This window comes from Neolamprologus multifasciatus, chromosome 23, assembly GCF_963576455.1.
Source record: "Neolamprologus multifasciatus chromosome 23, fNeoMul1.2, whole genome shotgun sequence".
NCBI lineage: Eukaryota > Metazoa > Chordata > Actinopteri > Cichliformes > Cichlidae > Neolamprologus > Neolamprologus multifasciatus.
In genome coordinates, this window is record NC_140460.1 from 41,356,829 (window position 1) to 41,376,274 (window position 19,446).

The 19,446-nt window shown below is 40.8% G+C and overlaps 1 protein-coding gene and 1 long non-coding RNA gene across 8 annotated transcripts in view; both read left to right on the forward strand.

Moving 5' to 3' along the window:
* dmd (dystrophin) overlaps positions 1–19,446 on the forward strand; it is a 316,485-nt gene that overhangs the window by 150,815 nt on the left and 146,224 nt on the right. For 5 of the 7 annotated variants that reach the window (XR_014872316.1, XR_014872315.1, XM_085150969.1 and 2 more), the window contains exons 15-25: positions 7,172–7,250; positions 9,513–9,625; positions 9,852–9,980; positions 10,180–10,188; positions 11,097–11,289; positions 13,260–13,405; positions 15,708–15,808; positions 16,825–16,936; positions 17,064–17,177; positions 17,754–17,909; positions 17,999–18,169. Coding sequence is in view for 5 of the 7 variants with exons in the window: in XM_085150969.1 (XP_085007095.1) it covers positions 7,172–7,250; positions 9,513–9,625; positions 9,852–9,980; positions 10,180–10,188; positions 11,097–11,289; positions 13,260–13,405; positions 15,708–15,808; positions 16,825–16,936; positions 17,064–17,177; positions 17,754–17,909; positions 17,999–18,169 (1,323 nt within the window). In the remaining 2 variants the exon portion in view is untranslated. The remainder of the gene's footprint in view (positions 1–7,171; positions 7,251–9,512; positions 9,626–9,851; positions 9,981–10,179; positions 10,189–11,096; positions 11,290–13,259; positions 13,406–15,707; positions 15,809–16,824; positions 16,937–17,063; positions 17,178–17,753; positions 17,910–17,998; positions 18,170–19,446) is intronic. The other 2 variants (XM_085150972.1, XM_085150973.1) reach the window with 1 other exon arrangement.
* Positions 2–6,413, forward strand: LOC146492391 (uncharacterized). The gene is made up of 2 exons (XR_014872323.1): positions 2–1,462; positions 1,510–6,413. It is a non-coding gene; the product is annotated as an uncharacterized LOC146492391 (long non-coding RNA).

Consider the following 19,446-nt stretch of genomic DNA (forward strand, 5'->3'; position numbering starts at 1 on the left):
AATTGTGTGGATCTGTGTCTAAGTGTGCAATAGGACCTTGTTATTTCAGCATTTGAGTCATACCTGAGGGGAGATTTTGAACTGGGCTTACAAGGCAATGATAATGTACCTTATATGAGATGCAGCAAAGTGTCAGTAATGAGTGTGATGACATTTTGCAGACATTTTGGACCCTTTACTTATATGTGTCAGCTGACGACATTTGTATTCTGCAGAAGAAAATGCATGATATGAGTATCCATATCTAAGTGCTTTGTATAAGGATGAAACAAAACAAGAGGAAACAGGGTAAGAAGCCTGTTTTTCTTTGATAGTTAAAAAACACCCAAACAAACATATATTTTGTAATTTTGGTTAGTATGTTAATCTGGTTCAAACTTTCCATTTCACCAGTAGGCATTTGGATTTGAAAGCTACACAAAGTATCCAAGTTTGTTGATTACATTGTTTTAATTTGATATTTTTGGCAACTAAGTGTAAAGAAAAACATTTTATAAACACAACACTGACAACAGTTTAACCTTTGCAGGCCTGCTTGCAAACACTTAATAAACATGATGTATTAAGTCCATAGTCACATTTTGTGTTCTTTACTCATTCCTGAGCAATAAATCAGTGCACATTAATCATCCTTATTCTTTCATCTATCACTTAGATCTACACTACCAGGCAAAAGTTTTAGAACACCCTAATTTTTACAGTTTATTGTATTCAAGTCATTCAAGTCCAATGAACAGCTTGAAATTAGGTAACTGGTAACAAAGGTAACTGGTGAACTGCCAGAAATTCAAAATAAAGGTAAGGTTACCCAAAACTGAAAAATAATGTACATTTCAGAATTATTCAAAAAAGCCTTTTTCAGTGCTCTGCTGCCATCTAGAAGGCAAATGAGGAGCTGGGAGCGTGGCTCACTAAGGTATGTAAGTCCAGCCTGCCTGGAAGATTGAAAGCCCGGATCTACCAGTATTTCATCCTCCCACGAATCCTGTGGCCTCTGCTTGTCTGCACAGTTCCAATAACTAATGTGGGATCCCTTGAAAGGAAGATCAGTGGCTTTCTTCGTAAGTGGCTGAGTCTTCCCCACAGACTCACCAGTAGTGCCTTGTATGGGGCAAGACGCCCCACAGTATAGAGATTCCAAAGACTGCAAGGTGACATCAGCAGGCATCAAGGTAAGGACAGGAAGAAAGTGGAAGGCCGAGAAGGCAGTTGAGGTGGCAGAGTCACGCCTAAGGCAAAAGAAACTGGTCAGGCAGAAGACACCCCCCCTGTCTTAGCAACAGGGAGAGCAGGCTTGGGGTACTTCCCAAAGGCCCAGGTCAGCAGGGCACAGAGAAAGGAGAGACACCAGCTACTCGATTAAGAGGTCCGCGCAGGTGAGGAGGACGAGCAAATAAGCAGGGCCACAGGACTCAGGCGGCAGGGAGCATGGACACGGTGGGAGAGTATCTTGCAGCGCAAGGTCACAGGGGCAAACATCATGCAGGCAGTATACAACATTCTGCCAAGCCCAGTAAATCTCCATGTGTGGGCGAAGAGCGAGACACCTGCCTGTTCCCTGTGCTCTGGAAGAGGCTCCCTGGAACACCTCCTCAGCAGCTGCCCAAAGGCCCTGGCCGATGGTCAGTATCGTTGGCGACACGACCAGATGCTCAGAGTAGTACCTGAGAAGATTGCCTCAGCAATCAGCACCAGTGAACACCATCGCGCTCCAAAGAAGGCAATCTCTTTCATTAAGGCTAGAGAGAAACCCCAGGTGCACCCACATTTAACAACCGGCCTCCTCAACACAGCCTCTGATTGGGAGCTACAGGCTGACCTGGGTAAACAGCCAAACTTCCCACAGCACATTGTAAAAACATCCAGACATGATTATTATTTCTGAGGCCCCAAAACATCTGCTCATGCTGGAACTCACAGTGCCCTGGGAAGAGCGGATTAAGGAGGCCAACGAGAGGAAACATGCCAAGTACCAGGAACTAGTGCAGGAGTGCAGGGGAAGGGGCTGGAAGACTTTCTATGAGCCCGTAGAAGTGGGTTGTAGGGGCTTTGCAGGACAATCACCCTGCAAAGTCCTTGGCCGGCTGGGTGTGGCTGGGGCAGCCAAGAAGAGGACCATCCAGGTTGTGAGTGAAGCGGCAGAGAAAGCCACAAGATGGCTGTGGATTAAGAGGGCTGATCCATGGGTAGCTACTGGTACGCAGGTCAGGGCTGGGTCACCTGGGCGAGGGTGCATTATGTTGCGAGACCCGAAATACCCGATGACCCCAGGATACATAACTGAAGATGTGTGCCAGTGCATCCAGGAGATGTTTCTTGTATAGTTCAGGGAAAATGAGTTAACAGTTTAAAGCTGTTCTGCAGCAATGGAGGTTGATCAAGCCGTGAAAGCTGCTGCTACTAATTCCTACAGCTGTTCCAACTTTGTGGATTACTTCCCCCTCTGTCTGCTAAAGCAGTGTTGGAACACACGGTGGTACCATACCCTGGTGAGCATCAGTTGAACAACATTGTACTGCAAAAAGTAGTGTGTTGGTACAAACATGGTGAGAAAAAACAGTGGAAGAGACACAGAGCATCATAACACTTATAAATGTCAGTCTGTCCTACTGAGAAACTGCAAAGAAAGTCAAGGTGTCAGTGAGTCCAGTTTCCTTCAGCAGCAAAGGCTCAGAAACTGTGACAGGAGGAGGTCTGCAGACCCAAAGACACGACTGACTCAGAGGACAAGTTTCTGAGAGTTAACAGCTGTGTGACGGCGGCTCACAGGACAACAGCTTCAAGCAGCTTCATAGTGGTCGTAGTGAGAAAGTCTCAGTTTCAGCTGTGAAGACAAAACTTCAAGCTGCAGGTTTGACAGCACGAGTTGCAGCAAGAAAGCCATAATAAGACAAAGAGGCTCGTCTGGGCCATGAAACACCGACACTGGTGGACTGGAAGAACGTTTTATGGACTGATGGATCAAAATTTCAAATCTTCGGTTCATGATGCAGGATCTTTGTACGTCGTTGAGTAGGTGAAAGGATGGTTCCACAGTGTGTGACATCCTGAAGAGGAAGTGTGATGGTCTGGAGCTTTTTTGCTGGATCCAGGGTCGGTGACTTGTACAGAGTGAGAGGCCCCCTGAACCAAAACGACTACCACAGCATTCAGCATCATGCAATATCTTCTGGTATGAGGCTAGTTGGTCAGGGGTTCATCCTACAGCAAGATAATGACCCAAAACATAAGTAGAAGCTGTGCCAGAACTACCTCGGGGAAAAAAAGAACAAGATGGTGAGCTTGAAAACATGGAGTCCAGCACAGTCTCCAGACTTAAACCCCGCCGAGCTGGTTTGGGATGAACTGGACAGAAGAATGACAGCAAAGCAACCTACACATCCACATTTATGGGAACTTCTTTCTACAATAGAAATCAAATATTCTCCCATATCTGTGTTCAGCTGTTATATCTGCCAAAGGTGGCTACTGATGAGTCAAACGTTTAGAATACATTTTGGTTTATAAACTGATTCCTTGTTTTTTAACTCCAATTACTTATTTGTGCTATGCTTTCATTTCAGAGTGTAATGTGACATTAAACTGCATAATTTTTAATAAAAAACTAGAAAAAATGGGGTTTTCTAAAACTGATAGTGTGTAGATATTTAGAAATTCTTTGTGATTGTGTTTCATTTTTTTTGGTTGGTTTAAGGGCTCTCTGTGTATGTACAGCCTAAAGGTTCAGTGGTGATCTGTCTATTATCGATACAGCATATGTGATGTGCTAAAACTCACAGCTCACTTTTAGCCACTAAATGCTGCACAATGTTTACCAGCTTGTGCTTCGTGTTAGCTCTGCGGTGTGCCCCTGCCTCTCATCTTATAATAGCTGAGATAGACTCCAGCCCAACCTTGATAAGGACAAACAGAATTCAATTCAATTCAATTTGTATAGCGCCAAATCACAACAACAGTCACCTCAAGGTAGACCCTACAATCATACATACAGAGAAAACCTCAACAATCATATGACCTCCTATGAGCAAACACTTTGACAACAGTGGGAAGGAAAAACTCCCTTTTAACAGGAAGAAACCTCCAACCAGCACACCAGCACAACCAGGCTCAGGGAGGGGCGGGGCCATCTGCTGCAACCAGTTGGGGTGAGAGAAGGAAGACAGGATTAAGACATGCTGTGGAAGAGAGACAGAGATTAATAATGAGTACGATTTGTCAGGGCTCTGTCTACGGGCAGGCGGAGATGAGCATCCAAACGCAGGACTCGGAGACTGAGCAGGATTTTGAATTCTGGATTTAACAGGAAGCCAAAACAGGAGAAATCTGCTCTCTCTTTCTAGTCCCTGTCAGTACTCTTGCTGCAGCATTTTGGATTAGCTGAAGGCTTTTCAGGGAGTTTTTAGGACATCCTGATAATAATGATTTAAAGTAGTCCAGCCTGGAAGTAATAAGACAGGATATTTCTAATTTTAGAGATGTTGCACATATGGAAGAAGGCAGTCCTACATATTTGTTTAATATGTGCATTGAAGGACATGTCCTGGTCAAAAATGACTCCAAGATTCCTGGAGGCCATCCACAGTAAGAATATGGTGGTTAGATACCATATTTCTAAGATTTTCAGTACAATAACCTCAGTTTTATCTGAATTTTAACTACAGCCAGCTTGAAGGCCTGTGGTACATAGCTGATTATTAGAGATAGGTTGATCATATTTAAGATTGAAGCATTAATTAATGGCAGGACTTCTTTGAGCAGTTTTGTAGGAATGGGGTTTAAAAGACACGTTGATTTTTTGGAGGAAGAAATTATTGAAGTTAACTCAGAAAGATCAATTGGAGAAAAAGAGTCTAAGTGAATATAAACATTTTATGGCAACATTATCTTCAGTTAACACTTCAACTGTTTAAGCTCTTTTCCACACAAATTCCAGCTTCTTTACCTCTTTTCAGCAGAAATTCTGCTAATTCACCTCTTTTCAGTACAAATTTCAGCTTTTTGACCTCTTCTTAGCACAATTTTCATCTTCTTTTGCTCTTTTCAGCAGAAATTTCAGCCTCTTTGGCTCAGTGGGATAAGCAGCTGCCGTGAGACCCGTTGGTAAAGGTTCGAATCCTACGTGTGACGGTTTCCACACATCTTCCCGCTTGCCTCCGCTCTGCTTTCTTGACACTCTTCAGTGTACCCTTTCACATCCAGCCATCTTCAGCAAGCACTTCTGCTTCTACACCTCTTTTCAGCAGATAATTCTGCTTTTTCAGTTGTTTCCAGCAGATTCCAATATGAGGCATTGACACTGCATTTTCGCAGGAAATGAAACTTTTTCTAGTGTGGTCCTAGTCATCAAAATGGGCCAAAAAATGGCATAAAAAGCTTAATATTTCAAAAGGTATAAAGGTTATGACCACCAAAAGATATAGCAGTCATAAATGGAAAGAGTGGAACAGGTTAAAATTTGAATGGTGAAAATTGGATGAAAACTGAGGGAGTAGTTAAGCAGCAAAGAAAAGGGGTAACTAGAATAACTAGAAAAAGTTGCATTTCCTGTGAAAATGCAGTGTGAACGCCATGTTATGCGATCTGAAAACAGCAGATGAAGGAGAAATATCTGCTGAAAACTCTGTTTAGAAGCTGAACTCTTTGCTGAAAACTGTTTTCTGTGAAAGATTGCACTGAAGAGTGTCAAGAAAGCAGGGTAAGTGGGAGGAGAGAAGATGTGCAGCAACAGGTAGGATTTGAACCTGCGCTACATGGTCTCAAGGCAGCTGCTTATTTCACTGAGCCAAACTGGTTCTCAGGTGACTGAAAAGAGATGAGGAAACTGAAAATTGTCCTGAAAAGAGGTGAAGAAGCTGAAAATTCTGATGAAAAGAGCAGAAGAGACTGAGATTTGTGCTGATATGAGGTAAAAAAGCTGAAAATTCTGCTGAAGAGAGGTGAACTTTTTGAACTTTCAGCTGAAAAGAGATGAAGAAACAGAAAATTGTGCTGAAAAGAGGTGAAGAAACTGAAAGTTCTGCTGAAAAGAGCAGACGAGGCTGAGATTTGTGCTGAAAATAGGTGGAAAAAGCTGATCTTTCTGCTGGAAAGAGGTGAACTTGTTGAACCTTCTGCTAAAAAGAGATGAAGATACTGAAAATTCTGCTGTAAACAGGCCGAGAAGCTGAAAATTCTGCTGAAAAGGGTGAAGAAGCAGAACTTTGAGAGAGAGACCTAATGTTTAATAATCCACATTTCACTGTTTTACTCTTTGGTTCAGATGTGGATACTGTATTGTTCTTTTTTGTGATTTTTTATGATCATGTTGTTTATTGCTGGTTTTTAGAATGAAATAAATGGACTACTACTATTAAATAATGATAAATATTATTATTATATGCTGATAGAAACGGTAACATAATGTTGTGTCACAACACATTCATAAAAATGTGTATTTGAGTGTTTTAAATACAGATGACATCGCTGGGTTTAGCTACAGTAGCTTCCACCAAGTTAATATTAGGTTAGCTAACTGTTTTTGTCTTGTATGATAGTAATGAATTAATCAATAAAAACATACTTCATTCATGAAGAATCATTTTTGTGTGTGTTATAATATAAGGCAACAAATGCTACTGTACAGTGTTTTCACATTACATGCTATGATTTTGAGTTACGCTAATCACAGATTCTTTTTTTAGCCAAAAACTTTATTCATCGTAATCGTAATATTGACTCTGACCCGCAGCACAACTCATAATGTCTTCAAATGTATTTTTCCAAAATCTCCAACACACTGATTTTATTTTAGATATGATGTTGCTGTTACCTGACATGTTCTGTAATAAATGAATTAAGACCAAAAATATTGTGGTATAAAAACACATACTTCTCTTGATATGTTTTATTTCTCATATATTTAGTAACAATAGGCATTAATTTAAATGATATTTTCATTAGTAGATCAGCTTCAAAGCAGTCTGGGAGATTACTTAAGCTATTAATTATTAATTAATTAATATTAATTAAGCTATTAATTAATTAAGCTTTTCTAAATAACTGGCCAGTCGTGCACAGGTTTTTGTAAGTGTGACAGCAGAATAAGATCCACACCTGGTTCATACTGCTTTGCAGATTGGACATTGATTTGTCCATCATCCATCCTCTCTGCCTCTCTGTTTGTTTGCCACAGGCGATTGAAAGAGAGCGGCCAGAAAAGTACCGCAAGCTTCAGGAGGCCACACGCACAGCACAGGCCCTAGTCGAGCAGGGTAACTTGCACGCTTACATACTCATTCACATGCATACACAGACATGCATGCTCCCCTCGTCTGTTCCCATGGCAACACTTCCACCTGTCCCACCCACTCTCCTTGTCTCCATAGAAACACTCACTCACAGGGAGAAACGGACAGAAAGAGAGACTTCTCATCTGTCCTTCACGCTGTCCTTGTGACACAGAAACACTAAATGTTCTTTTGTGTTTTTCCCTAACCTTAAAACAAAACATTCCTGAACTTTATACAACTTACTGACCGAAGCTACATCTGTGTATTTTCTCTTTAATGTTGCCTAAATTGTAAGGAAATGCACTTGTGGGTTGAGCAGAGTTGAGTGTGTGGTTACGCCCTTGAAAAAGGGCGAATGCCATCCCTCAGATTCTGCAACCACTGGCATCCTCCTCAAGATGACACTTACTGCCACAGAGTTGTCAGAGACTGCCTCCAGACTACTACCAACCCATAAATGTGTTTTCCTTACAAATGTGGAAGTTTTGAAGGAGAAACAAGCAGGCTTTCCATGCTGTGAGATGTATTACAAAGAAGAGTCGTTACAACAAAGAAATAATTAACCAATATGCATTTCCTTATTTTTTAAGTTTATATAAAATGGGATGCAAGCAGTACTGGTTAATAGGGGTGGGGGAAAAATGGATACTGTGTAGTATGGTGATATTTTGTTTGCTAATAATGTATGGATACAGGGACAGCAGAAATCAATATTTTGTTACAAAAAGGTTTTTGTGCTCTGACTTCAGAGCATGTTGATCCTTTTTCTCAGCAAGAATCCTGACATTCCTTCACTGTCCAAATGTGTTTAACTTGTTTTATGGCAGCAATAAACATGACAGTTTACTTATTTTCATTTAAGACATGTTTTATTTTAATTAAGTTTAAAACTTTTTTATTTAATGTAAAATTATATTTTGTTTTAATTTACTTTCAAATTCTTCAGTTGCTGAAGGGGCTGCATAGTTTTCATAAACTGCATAGTTCAGAATAGCTATAATTGTACCAGATGGTTGATTCAGTTAAGTTGGACTAGACTGTAATACAAACCGTTCAGTTTGTCAACAATCAAACTGAAATGAGAGAAAGACTGAGTGTGAGACTTTGATATTAGAGAAAATGAATATTGATAAAGTTTACCTTTATGTACAGAATCTGAATATCGCAAAATATTTTTAAAAATTCCAATAATATCGTATCGTGCGTTAAGTATTGTGATAATATCGTATCGTGGGATGTATGGTGATTCCCACCTCTACTGGTTAACATGTTGCCTTGAATTAAGTAATGCAAAATCTCTGAGTGCTCAGGTAGAGTAGAAAATGCTACACAATAACTAGTTCATTTGCCATAATAAGCACTAATTTTATTTAAACTAATTTCATCAGATGTCTGACAAAAACAATTTTCTTGCTGTCAGATGGTGAAATGGTAAATGGACTGATTCTTAAATGGCACTTTTTTACTCTCCCAAAATACTCAAAGCACTGTAAACAACATGCCTCATTCACACCTACAAGCACTTCTAAACTCAAGTGCAATCTAACCAACATTCACACACATTCACACTCCAATAGATGCATCGGAGAGCAACTTGAGGTTAGTATCTTCCCCGAGGATATTTTGCATGCAGACTGGGATTGACGAGGATCAAACCACAAACCTTCCAATCAGTAGCTGATCTGCTCTGCCACCTGAGCCACAACCACCCAATGAAGTGAAGATGAAGTCAATAAAATTGGTCTTCTTCACAAGTGCTGAATTCAATCGATCTGTTCCTGACAGTTATCGCCTACTAAATGCAGGTTATTCACGAAAAATAGAAAGAACATAACACCGACTAGAATTGTAATTGGGGTATAACAGGAGAGGAATGAATGAACACATTTACTGTAGGCTGCTGTATTCAGATGCAAACTGCTATGGAAAGTACAGTTACCTGGTATGAGGTTCTGGAGTATAATGACTTGCAAGCCTGATGCTGTCATTTCCAGGTGCAAATATAATATAGCCAACATGGTTCAGTTTACTCTTTTGGAGATGAAAGTCTTTGTATGAACAGATTTAATTCATTCAATGTATCTGTTTACATTAAATATCCCAGTTAGTAGCACAGAGCTGTGTTTCTGTTAGCAGCAGACTGTTACAGGCCAGAGTCTGTGTCTGTGTGTGTGACAGCCAACTCTTTCTCTTTCTGATCCTCCCATCACTGCCACCTAACCCTGCCCTACCCCCTTACTCCAGAGGGGAGTCGTGCCGAAGACATTGCCCAGGCAGCAGAACAGCTTAACCAGCGCTGGGCAGGATTCTGCACCCTGCTAGGAGACAGACTGGCATGGCTGTCCTATCAAACAAAGGTACAACATCTGAATGCACATTATACCCGAGCCTTCAGTGTATGGGAAAAAATTCAATTTAACTTGGTATAGAACCATATGTTACATATTCTTCACAATACAGTAAGGAGAGGACATCTAAAAAATCACAGGTGTGAGTAAACCCAGTCTGGTCCTTCTCTCTGCTGCAGACTAAAAGGATAATAATGTGGGTGTTTGGTTGTTTTGTCCTCTGCGTGTCCTGCAGGTACTGGCCTTCTACAGCTTGTATGAGCAGTGTGAGCAGGCAGTGGACAGCAGTGAGAACTGGCTCAAAGTTCAGCCCCCGCTGGCATCTGAACCAGAGCCACTCAAAGTGCAACTGGACCGATGTCGGGTGAGCGAGTCCTTACTATGGTCACTATCTGCCACGTTGGTAAAGCTTTACTGCAGTGTGTCATCGTAGAGTTTTTCACCTCATGTTTTTAAATGTTTTGTGTTAGAAATCTCAGAAGTTTCTATTTCTTTCCATTTTGACATATTCATTCATTTGGCTTTGTTTGACTTTCTGTATTTCATGCACCTGTGTTGCGTAGCACTTTGCTGTGAGTACTTTTTTGTTCTTTTTATGGTTAATATATTTGCACTTATTAATTAAAAAAATCTGTTTAATAATTCAGTTGACTCAGAACACAAATCAAGTGTACTCGTACTTTTTATACATTATTACACGTTCTGAAACTGTCGTCTTTGACAGTAAATAAACCTCCATCGGAATTAACAGAATTGTCACGTTTAAAAGGTTTTTTGTATAAAAGTAATTCAGTAAGAGCTACAAACTGCCTTTACTCATGTATTTTGCCAGACAAACCTGCTCCTAACAGATGTGTTTATAAATGCCTGAGCTCCTTAAAAAGCAGGAACTCGGATTGCAACACAAAACACGGGCTTTGTGTGGCAGTTTTTTGACAACATCTACACAACAGAAGAAGCAAAACCAAACTGAATAAATAAAAGACAGAGACGCAAATAAAAGACAGGACAGAGACAGAGACAGGCGCCACCGGCATGAAGAGGGGAAGAGAGAAATGGGGCAGTAGGAACTTTCAAAGTAAGAGCATGTCTGGACCAAATATGAAGGCAGAGAAATGACCGTACTGGGAGGAGGAGAGCTTAAATCTGATTCTTTTAAAATATGCCCAGCTTTTCATTCAGTCAGCAATGTTGATGAAACAGTTTCAGGTTTAAAAGTACATAAAATTGTTCACATTATTCATGTGATGCTTGTTCTCTTTGTTTCACAGTCATATTTCAATGTTGCTGAACTCATCCAACTTTCTGTTTGGCTTCCTGTTCATTAGTATTGGGGGGGGGGGGGGGGGCTATATTTAAGTACTTATGTAAAATAAGACTAATTGAGTATAAGGTTAATAGGGTGGAAATGAAAACACTCAGCTTTTTACTCTGTATTTATTATTGGTCATTCTGTGACACTCTTCCTCCCCCCACATAGGAAGAGGTGGCTCGGCTGTCCTCACTGCAGCCCCAGGTGACCCTCCTGGATAAGAGGCTCAAAGAGCTGAAGGAAGAGAAAGACGGGGACGAGGACCCTGCAACATTCCTGGATGTTGACCTCGATGCCTTCAAAGAACACTACCACAAGGTCCTGGAGGATCTGAGGGCGAGAGAGAAGCACCTACAGCTAGGTGAGATATTATTAACCTGGTTTACACTTCGTGTCCCGTGTGTCTGAGTAGGTGCTCTCAGGTCAGCGTGTTAGTTATGTCATGGTAATTACTACAATTCTAAACTCTAGAAGCTTTTTAACAAACGTTCATGTCACTTTTATCGACACTATCCTAGCTTGTTATATATGAAGACTTTTTACAGCTGACTCATCTGGAAGTGAATTCTTATTTAACTCCAGTAACTAGCAGAGACAAAGTAAATGATATATCGATCGGATTTTATTTATTTATTTTGGATTTAATGCTTTTCTACTCAACTTGATCACTCAAAGTGCTCTGTACAACGTCTTATTCACTCATTCATACACGTATTCATACAAGCACTTTGTTCTACACCTGAGAGCTTTTTAGTTAACATTCACACACATCTGCAGCTCTCCCTCCTGCTCAGGAGGTAAGCAGACTTATTTTGTGTTTAATTTAAATGCTACTACACAAGTATGTTTTTTTGAATGGACACTGTCAGCTTCATATAGATCCTCAAAAATATGAGCTGCGTTCAAGTACCAGTGGAAAACCAAGACTGGGCTTCCTCTGTATTCCTGCGTTTTTTTGTTTTTGTTTTTTCAAATAAAACTAACATTTCTTTCTATAAATAAACAGAACAGTTTGTCTTCCCTGTACTAGAAAACATACGTTTACCAATTACAGACACTACTCAGTAGCCTCTGAGGGTTAATGTTTGGTTTAAATTAGGGATGCAACGATACCAATTTTTTCAAACCGATACGATACCGATACTTGGATCTGAGTACTTGCCGATACAGAGTACAAAAAACGATACTTCTACCACACACACACACAGACACACACACACACAAATGCAATGAATTGGAAGACAGGTTTTATTTTATTCCCTGCCGATAAAAAATTAATGCTTAATAAAAATGACCACAAAAAAATTTCAAGTGAAAAATAAGCACTTCTGTTAAATTATTGCAGAGTCTCCACATTGTAATTTAACAAAATATCACTGAACTATTGGCACTGTCTCGAGCTTTCAGAATAATAAATAAACACTTCTGTTTGGAATAAAATAAATACAAATTAGGTTTGCGAATAAATTAAACTTTTAAATTATTGCAGAGTGTCCATATTGTAAACAAACAAACAAAATAATTATTATTAAATAAATAATAGATAAAATAATAATTGGCCCCCTAGTGGCCAATCTAAAAAACTACAACAGAAATGACAAGCCACCCTCTGATTAATGAAATAAGTTAGTATCGGTTCATGGTATCGGTTAACTTTTACGAGTATGAGTACACACACATTTTACAGTATCGGCCCCGATACCCGATACCAGTATCGGTATCGGTGCATCCCTAGTTTAAATAAGCTGCTGCTACATGCTGGACGTTTTTTAGCTTGGAAAAGTCAAATCCGTGTAAGTGAACACCACGGTTACACATCCTCTCAAATGAGCACTCTAACTACTCACTGTAACGTTAGGGTGGCTGTAGCTCAGGAGGTACAGCAGGGCATCTACTGATTGGAAGGTTGGTAGGTCAATCCCTGGCTCCTCCTAGTTTGTCCTTGGGCAAGATATTAACCCCGAGCACTTCAAAGCATAGATACAGTGAATGTGGCATATAGAGTGCTGTATAAGAATCAGTCCATTTACCTTCCTCTGGGTAAAGTTACATGAAACACTATGTAGGCTAATTGACCGTGTGTTTTACTCTGGCTAATGAGTGACAGAACTGATAAGTCAATAGAAAGCAAGGAAAGAAAAACTAGAAGGCAGTTTAAAGGAGTCACTTTTGTACTGACTCTACAATGCAGCTTTATGCCAAACCCATACTTGTCCATCAAACTGCAAGCCAGAGAAGTGCGATTGGTCACTCCAGAGAGCGTGTTTACACCACTGCATCGACTTCTCTGAGATATCGCTTTTCTTTCATCTCTTTCTTGTCTTTCTTTAGTTTTGGAGAGTTTGCCCCCAGCTCGTTATAGGGAAACAATATCAACGTTGTTGTCATGGTTACAACAGTGTGAAGCCAAGCTGGCCATCCCATCAACAGCTGTTACAGAGTATTCAATCATGGAGCAGCGCCTAAAGGACAATCAGGTATATTCTCACACACACAGCTCTAACGATGGCTTCTAACTACTGTTGAAGTGAGAAGCAGGCCAATGTTTTGTTTGACTGACTTTATAATTCGATCGTGGCTCAAGAGTTGGGAGTTTGTCTTGTAATCGGAAGGTTGCCGGTTCGAGCCCCAGCTTGGACAGTCTCGGTCTTTGTGTCCTTGGGCAAGACACTTCACCCGTTGCCTACTGGTGGTGGTCAGAGGGCCCGGTGGCGCCAGTGTCCAGCAGCCTCGCCTCTGTCAGTGCGCCCCAGGGTGGCTGTGGCTACAATGTAGCTGCCATCATCGTTGTGTGAAGTGCTTTGGGGTCCTTACGGACTAGAAAAGCGTGTACAAATACAGGCCATTTACCATTTTTATTTGGTGGACTACAGTAAAATGTTAATCGTAGCTTTAAAGTCTCCCTTCAACTTTTCTTATTGATAAGCTGATCAAGATCAAAGATATCTGACCCATAAATACACTGAGAGATTATCTAACAGCACGTTTGGTTTGGGGCTATCTAAATAAAATTGAAGTGAACTGGATAGATGTTTGGACTTTAAATAAGCCGGCAATGAGACAGGAGGGAGAGTCAGACTCAGTGAGGGCCTGTCTTGTATGTTGTCGATCAGCCAGTGGAGTCATAGTGATCATAAGCTTACAGTAGATTAAACGGACGTTGTTGATGTATGCCCATAGTCATGTTCAGATGTTCAGCGTTTCAATCACTCCATGTTTAAAAAGTCATCGACAAAGACAGCTATCCTCGTTACTTCTTACTTTAACTAAAATATTACCTACTTTTGCTACATATAAACTAACATGTAATTTGCATTCATATAGATTATGTAAAGTAAAGTTTAAATGTTGAATCTGCAAATTTACAAATTTATTACCTAAATTTATGCTCATGAGCCTCTTTGACTTTTCCTTCAGGCCTGAGTTGCTTGTGTTCAGCTGACGTGTGCAGGCACTCAGCGCTTTCTAAGCTTGATAACTTTAATGTAGAATAACAGAGAGATCAGGCTTTGTAGGCTGAAATTAAAGGTAATTATAGATAGAGCAGCACTGTGGTGAGGTGGTCAGCTCTGTTGTCTCACAGCAAGAAAGTCCTGGGTTCGATATACTACATCTGTGCCGGGCTTTTCTGTGCAGAGTTTGCATGTTTCTGCATGGGTTCTTTATCCCACAGTCCAAAGACATGCACTGGGGATTCTAAACTGCCCATAGGTACAAATGAGCTGGAATAGGCTAAAGAATGGATACTTATACAGAGAAATTCATCTTCTGTGTCCTTCTTCTCATATATAAAGACAGGAAATCCACACATGTACAGGTCTGCTCTCTGCAGATAACAGCATCAACATGAGTGCTGCTGTCATGTGGAAATTTAACTCTTCTCCCACTGAAAAATTAAACTTCAGACAATATTAAAAAACAACCTTATTGTGTTGAGTTAAATGACAGCTTGAAGAGAGATGATCATTATTATGCACAGCTAGTTGAAATGATGAAAGTCTGGATTGCAGGATTCCCTCATCACTGATTTTGTTATTAAATGCCAGGACTGATTTGGGGATTTTGATGCAGTGGGTGGTAAGTAGTGGTAATTTATGGATGTTCCCCAATCAGGAAATTGGGGAAGAAGAGATGTTTATATGATGGAAGAAAATGAAGTTTGGGATATATCCACTGGAACACGGGTTGTTTGACCTGTATGGGGGCTTTGCTTCCTGCTTCTCTCCTTCCTTTGCTTCTTGTCTTTCTTCTATCCTGGGCTTGAAACTGAGAGCTGACCTGTCCAGGGGCTAATCTGAGTCTCTGAGCCACCCTGGTCGTCCACTTTCCACCTCCAATCTTAAGTGCACCAGAAACATCGTCACTTATTCAGCTGAAATTCATTTTTCATGGCAGAAAACAAATTGTAAACCTACAAAAAGCTTCCTGTTACTAAATGTTAATGCAGTGAGAATTCTATAAGGAAACAAGTTAAAGGAATTTTTGCCCAAATCATTTTGGCTCCATCACATTGTGAGACGTTTTCCTCCGTTTCTGCCAAAAGGTTTAGCAAACATGATTCATGAGCACTGAGTGACTGATGTGACTAATTTATTGTAAAGTGCTTAAATTGACTGTATGCACAGGAACATTATATAATATCAATGATGTTCCTTGTTTGATTAGCTTAACGTTTATGTTTTCTTAGAGCAAACATTAGTTGACAGCATCTAGTTTATATGTATGTAAATAGATGGGACAGACTAGGACTTACCATACTGTTGCTCTGCTACTCCTCAGGCTCTCCAGGTGGCTCTGGCTGAACACCAGGGGGATGTGAACTACCTGACTTCAGCTGTGGAGCTGGTCTTCCAGAAAGCACCACCAGATGTCAGTCAGAAGTAAGAGATGAATATGTGCAATGCAAATAACTAAGGTGTGTCACTTCTGCAGATCCCAGTGTCCATGTAGAGAAGTAGATTGTCCCTTTTCAGCCATCTTTGCAGAGGCTCAGGCTCTCTACACTCCTTAGTTTTTCTTATTAGCACTTTATGCTAATTTGCTTCATTGCTTCTGAAAAAAATAGCTGCTGTTGACTAAAACATTTCCCGTTTATTAATAGTTTGTGTTTAGCTGCTAGTTTTAAGAGGTGAAGAACTGAGAGAGGAGATGTATGCCTCTGCAGAGATCAGAGCAGTAATGCTAAATGGACTGGTTCTGTTATACTGCTCTTCTACTCTACCTAAGGACTCACAGCGCTTTATACAACATGCCACATTCACCCATTCACACCAGCACTTATTTTTCTACGCTTAAGTACTTTATATCTAACATTCACACTCCAGCGGAGGCATCAGAGAGCAACTCGGGGTTAGTATCTCACCAAGGACACTTTTCATGCAGACTGATGCAGGAAGTGAACCACCAACCTTCCCATTAGCAGAAGAAGAACAGTCATTCTTCACTTCTGTGAAGGAGGCCCTCTGGAGGCCCTGTTTCTGCTCCCTGCTCTGTTTGCTTGTTTGTTTGCTTTTGTTTGTTTCAGGAGGTATTGAAGCCGATCTTCTTCTCCACTTTTCTCTCCCTCTGTTAACTTTCTCTCCAGCTTCTCTGTCTTTGATCATGCCCGGCCATGCCTGTTGTTACTGTAGGAACTCAAAATAAAAATCCTAATGAACATCTAATAAAATGTGACTATCACATGGACCATTATAGCAAAGGCCATAATGGTCCACTTGTCCCATTCTGTTGTACATTTTTTGGCCTTCAGACAACAATTCTGATTTCTTCACTGCCAGACAGGACAGGCAAAAAAGAAGAAGAAGGAGTAACAGCGCTCTTAATCAACAAGAAAGTTGATTGAGAATGATTCAAGATGTACGCGTAGAAAACATTTATTTATTTTGTGTGCGTGTAGGTATCGCAATGAGATGGATGCCATCATGGGGCGTTGGAGACGACTGGGCTCCACTTTGACAGACAGCGCCCAAAGAATACAGGAACTCATGGCCAAACTGATGCAGTTTGAGGTAAATGTTTGCATTAAAGCTAAAATAATTCTTGAAGTAATGTTCTTAATATAAAGAAACAGAACAGTTGGACTTCATCAGATGCTGTAGATTTCTTTCTACTGTTTCTACTTTCTGTCTCTGTCAGAATGACGTAAAGACTTTAAAGAAGTGGATGGAAGATGTCGATGTCTTCCTGAATGAGGAATGGCCAGCTCTTGGAGACTCTGAGGCACTCGAGAAACAGTTAGAGCAGTGCACAGTAAGGATTAACTGTATAACTGTAGATATCTTTCAGACGCAACAAGTTACTGTTGTTACTAGGGATGCACCGATACCACTTTTTTGGAAACAAGTACGAGTACTTGCATTTCAGTACTCGCTGATACCGAGTACTTAATAAAAACATGATTTAAATTTACAGGTAACAGCTTTAGTCCTATAATTTAACAAAAACAAACAAACCCGATACCTGTATCGGTATCGGATACCAGTATAGGTATCGGGTATCGGGTACCGGTATCGGTGCATTCCGGTATCGGTATTGGTGCATCCCGGTATCGTATCGGTGCATCCCGATACCGGTATCGGTGCATCCCGGTACCGGTATCGGTATCGGTGCATCCCTAGTTGTTACCAAAAACAAAATTCCAGAGTATATAGAAGCTTATTTTCTTATATATATATATTTAAAGTTCCCCTGAGAACTGATACAATAAATAATGAAGTTTTGACAGTATCTGAGTTTACAACACATCACTCAATTAAAGACAAGTATGGGATACAGACAACCAAAGACAGATAGTCTGCCTGTATAACCTATATCTCGATTGGCCAGGCTTTGGTGAATGACATTCACACCATCCAGCCCAGTGTCAATGGCATCAACGAGGTGGGCCTGTACCTAAAGAAAGAGGCTGAGCCTCCATTTGCTGTGCATATCAAGAAAGAACTGGACTTACTCAATGCCCAGTGGGAAAACATTTGCAAACAGGTGTGTAGCCTTTATCCACAGTCTGTTTTCATGCTTGGAGTCGCGTGTTCAGCATTAAGCACCTTTGCTGCTATGTGTTATCTGTCTAGGCCTATGCAAAGAAGTCAGCTCTAAAAGGAGGCCTTGACAAGACCATGGCTCTGAGGAAGGAGATGCAGGAGATGCAGGAGTGGATCAACCAGGCCGAGGAAGACTACCTGGAGAGAGACTTTACATATAAGACGCCTGAAGATCTATGCAAGGCTGTTGAGGAGCTAAAGGTATATGTTAGTGTGAAGCAAAAACCTGATCTGCTTGCAAAGGTAAACAAATAATAACTATTGTGTGACACAGTCTGAAGAGGCTGGATGAATAACGGACTGGGTAAAAAGGGTGGACGAGAGGGTGGAAGGTTTCATACGCCTAAATCACGCCTCACACTTATAACTTCATAATGTAGATTTAAGGGAACGTCTACAATTAAAGTCACCAATATGGATGGGTATCGTTTAGGTTTTATCCGATACCAGTGCCAAACCGGTACTTTTGAAACAGTGCCGGTGCTTAAACGGTGCTCAAACCGGTGCTTAAAGAATGGAGAACACAATTGGTCCAAAAACCTCTCATGTTCAGCTGTTTTTTTGTAAAAAGATAACAATGTTAGCCTTTTCTGCAGCTATGGGGCATATATGGTATCACTCTTGGCTGGAAGCAGCTTAAACAATGGAAAAAACACAAACTTTATCCAAAAACCTCTCATGTTTAACTGTTTTCCACTTTTTCTTTGGTCATTTTAGCCTTTTTGTCCAGGGTGAAGGGAGTATCTGCCATCAAACAAGAAGACAGCTGCATGTAGCTATGATGGTGTTTGCTAGTTCACCTTACATGCATTAATGTAATAACGTGGTTAGCCTACTCAACGTAAATTACACACGAACAACATTAAGCTACTCACGCAGAGAAGAACGGCTGCTGCTGCATCATCATCCTCATCATTTCTGCTACACTGGCAGGGCTAGGGGCCAGGACTCTCCTCTTCGGGTTTTTGGGGGATGTTGCTAACTCCGGGTCGATAACAGGCACCACACCCGCAGTAGATGTGCTCGGTGTGAGGTCTCACAGCAAGCTATCAAATACGGCGCATTTCTCGGCTTTTAAAAAAACGCTATGCGTCTCCAGGTGTTTCATCAGATTTGAGGTGTTACCTTCTTTGACAGTATCACAGTATCAGCTTAAAGCACTTGTTGCAGCTGCTGAGTTTGCATCTTTTGCTGTGAAGTACAGCCAGACTTTGACCGCTTCGCCTTGGGCATTTTTAATCTGTAGCTCTGCTCTAAAAGAACGTACGTACCTGGACCCGCCTACTGTCCTCGGAAACGTAAAATGATTGGCTAGAATCTAAAGTGTATCACAGCTCAGGAAAATAAAGCACCGAAATGTGCGCTGCTTTTCAGTCTGGTTACTACCGTTTTTGTCAGAACCGGTGCCATCGTGGCACCGGATACCGGTACCCATCCCTAGTCACCAATATATAATAGAAAAAAAAGAATGTATTTAC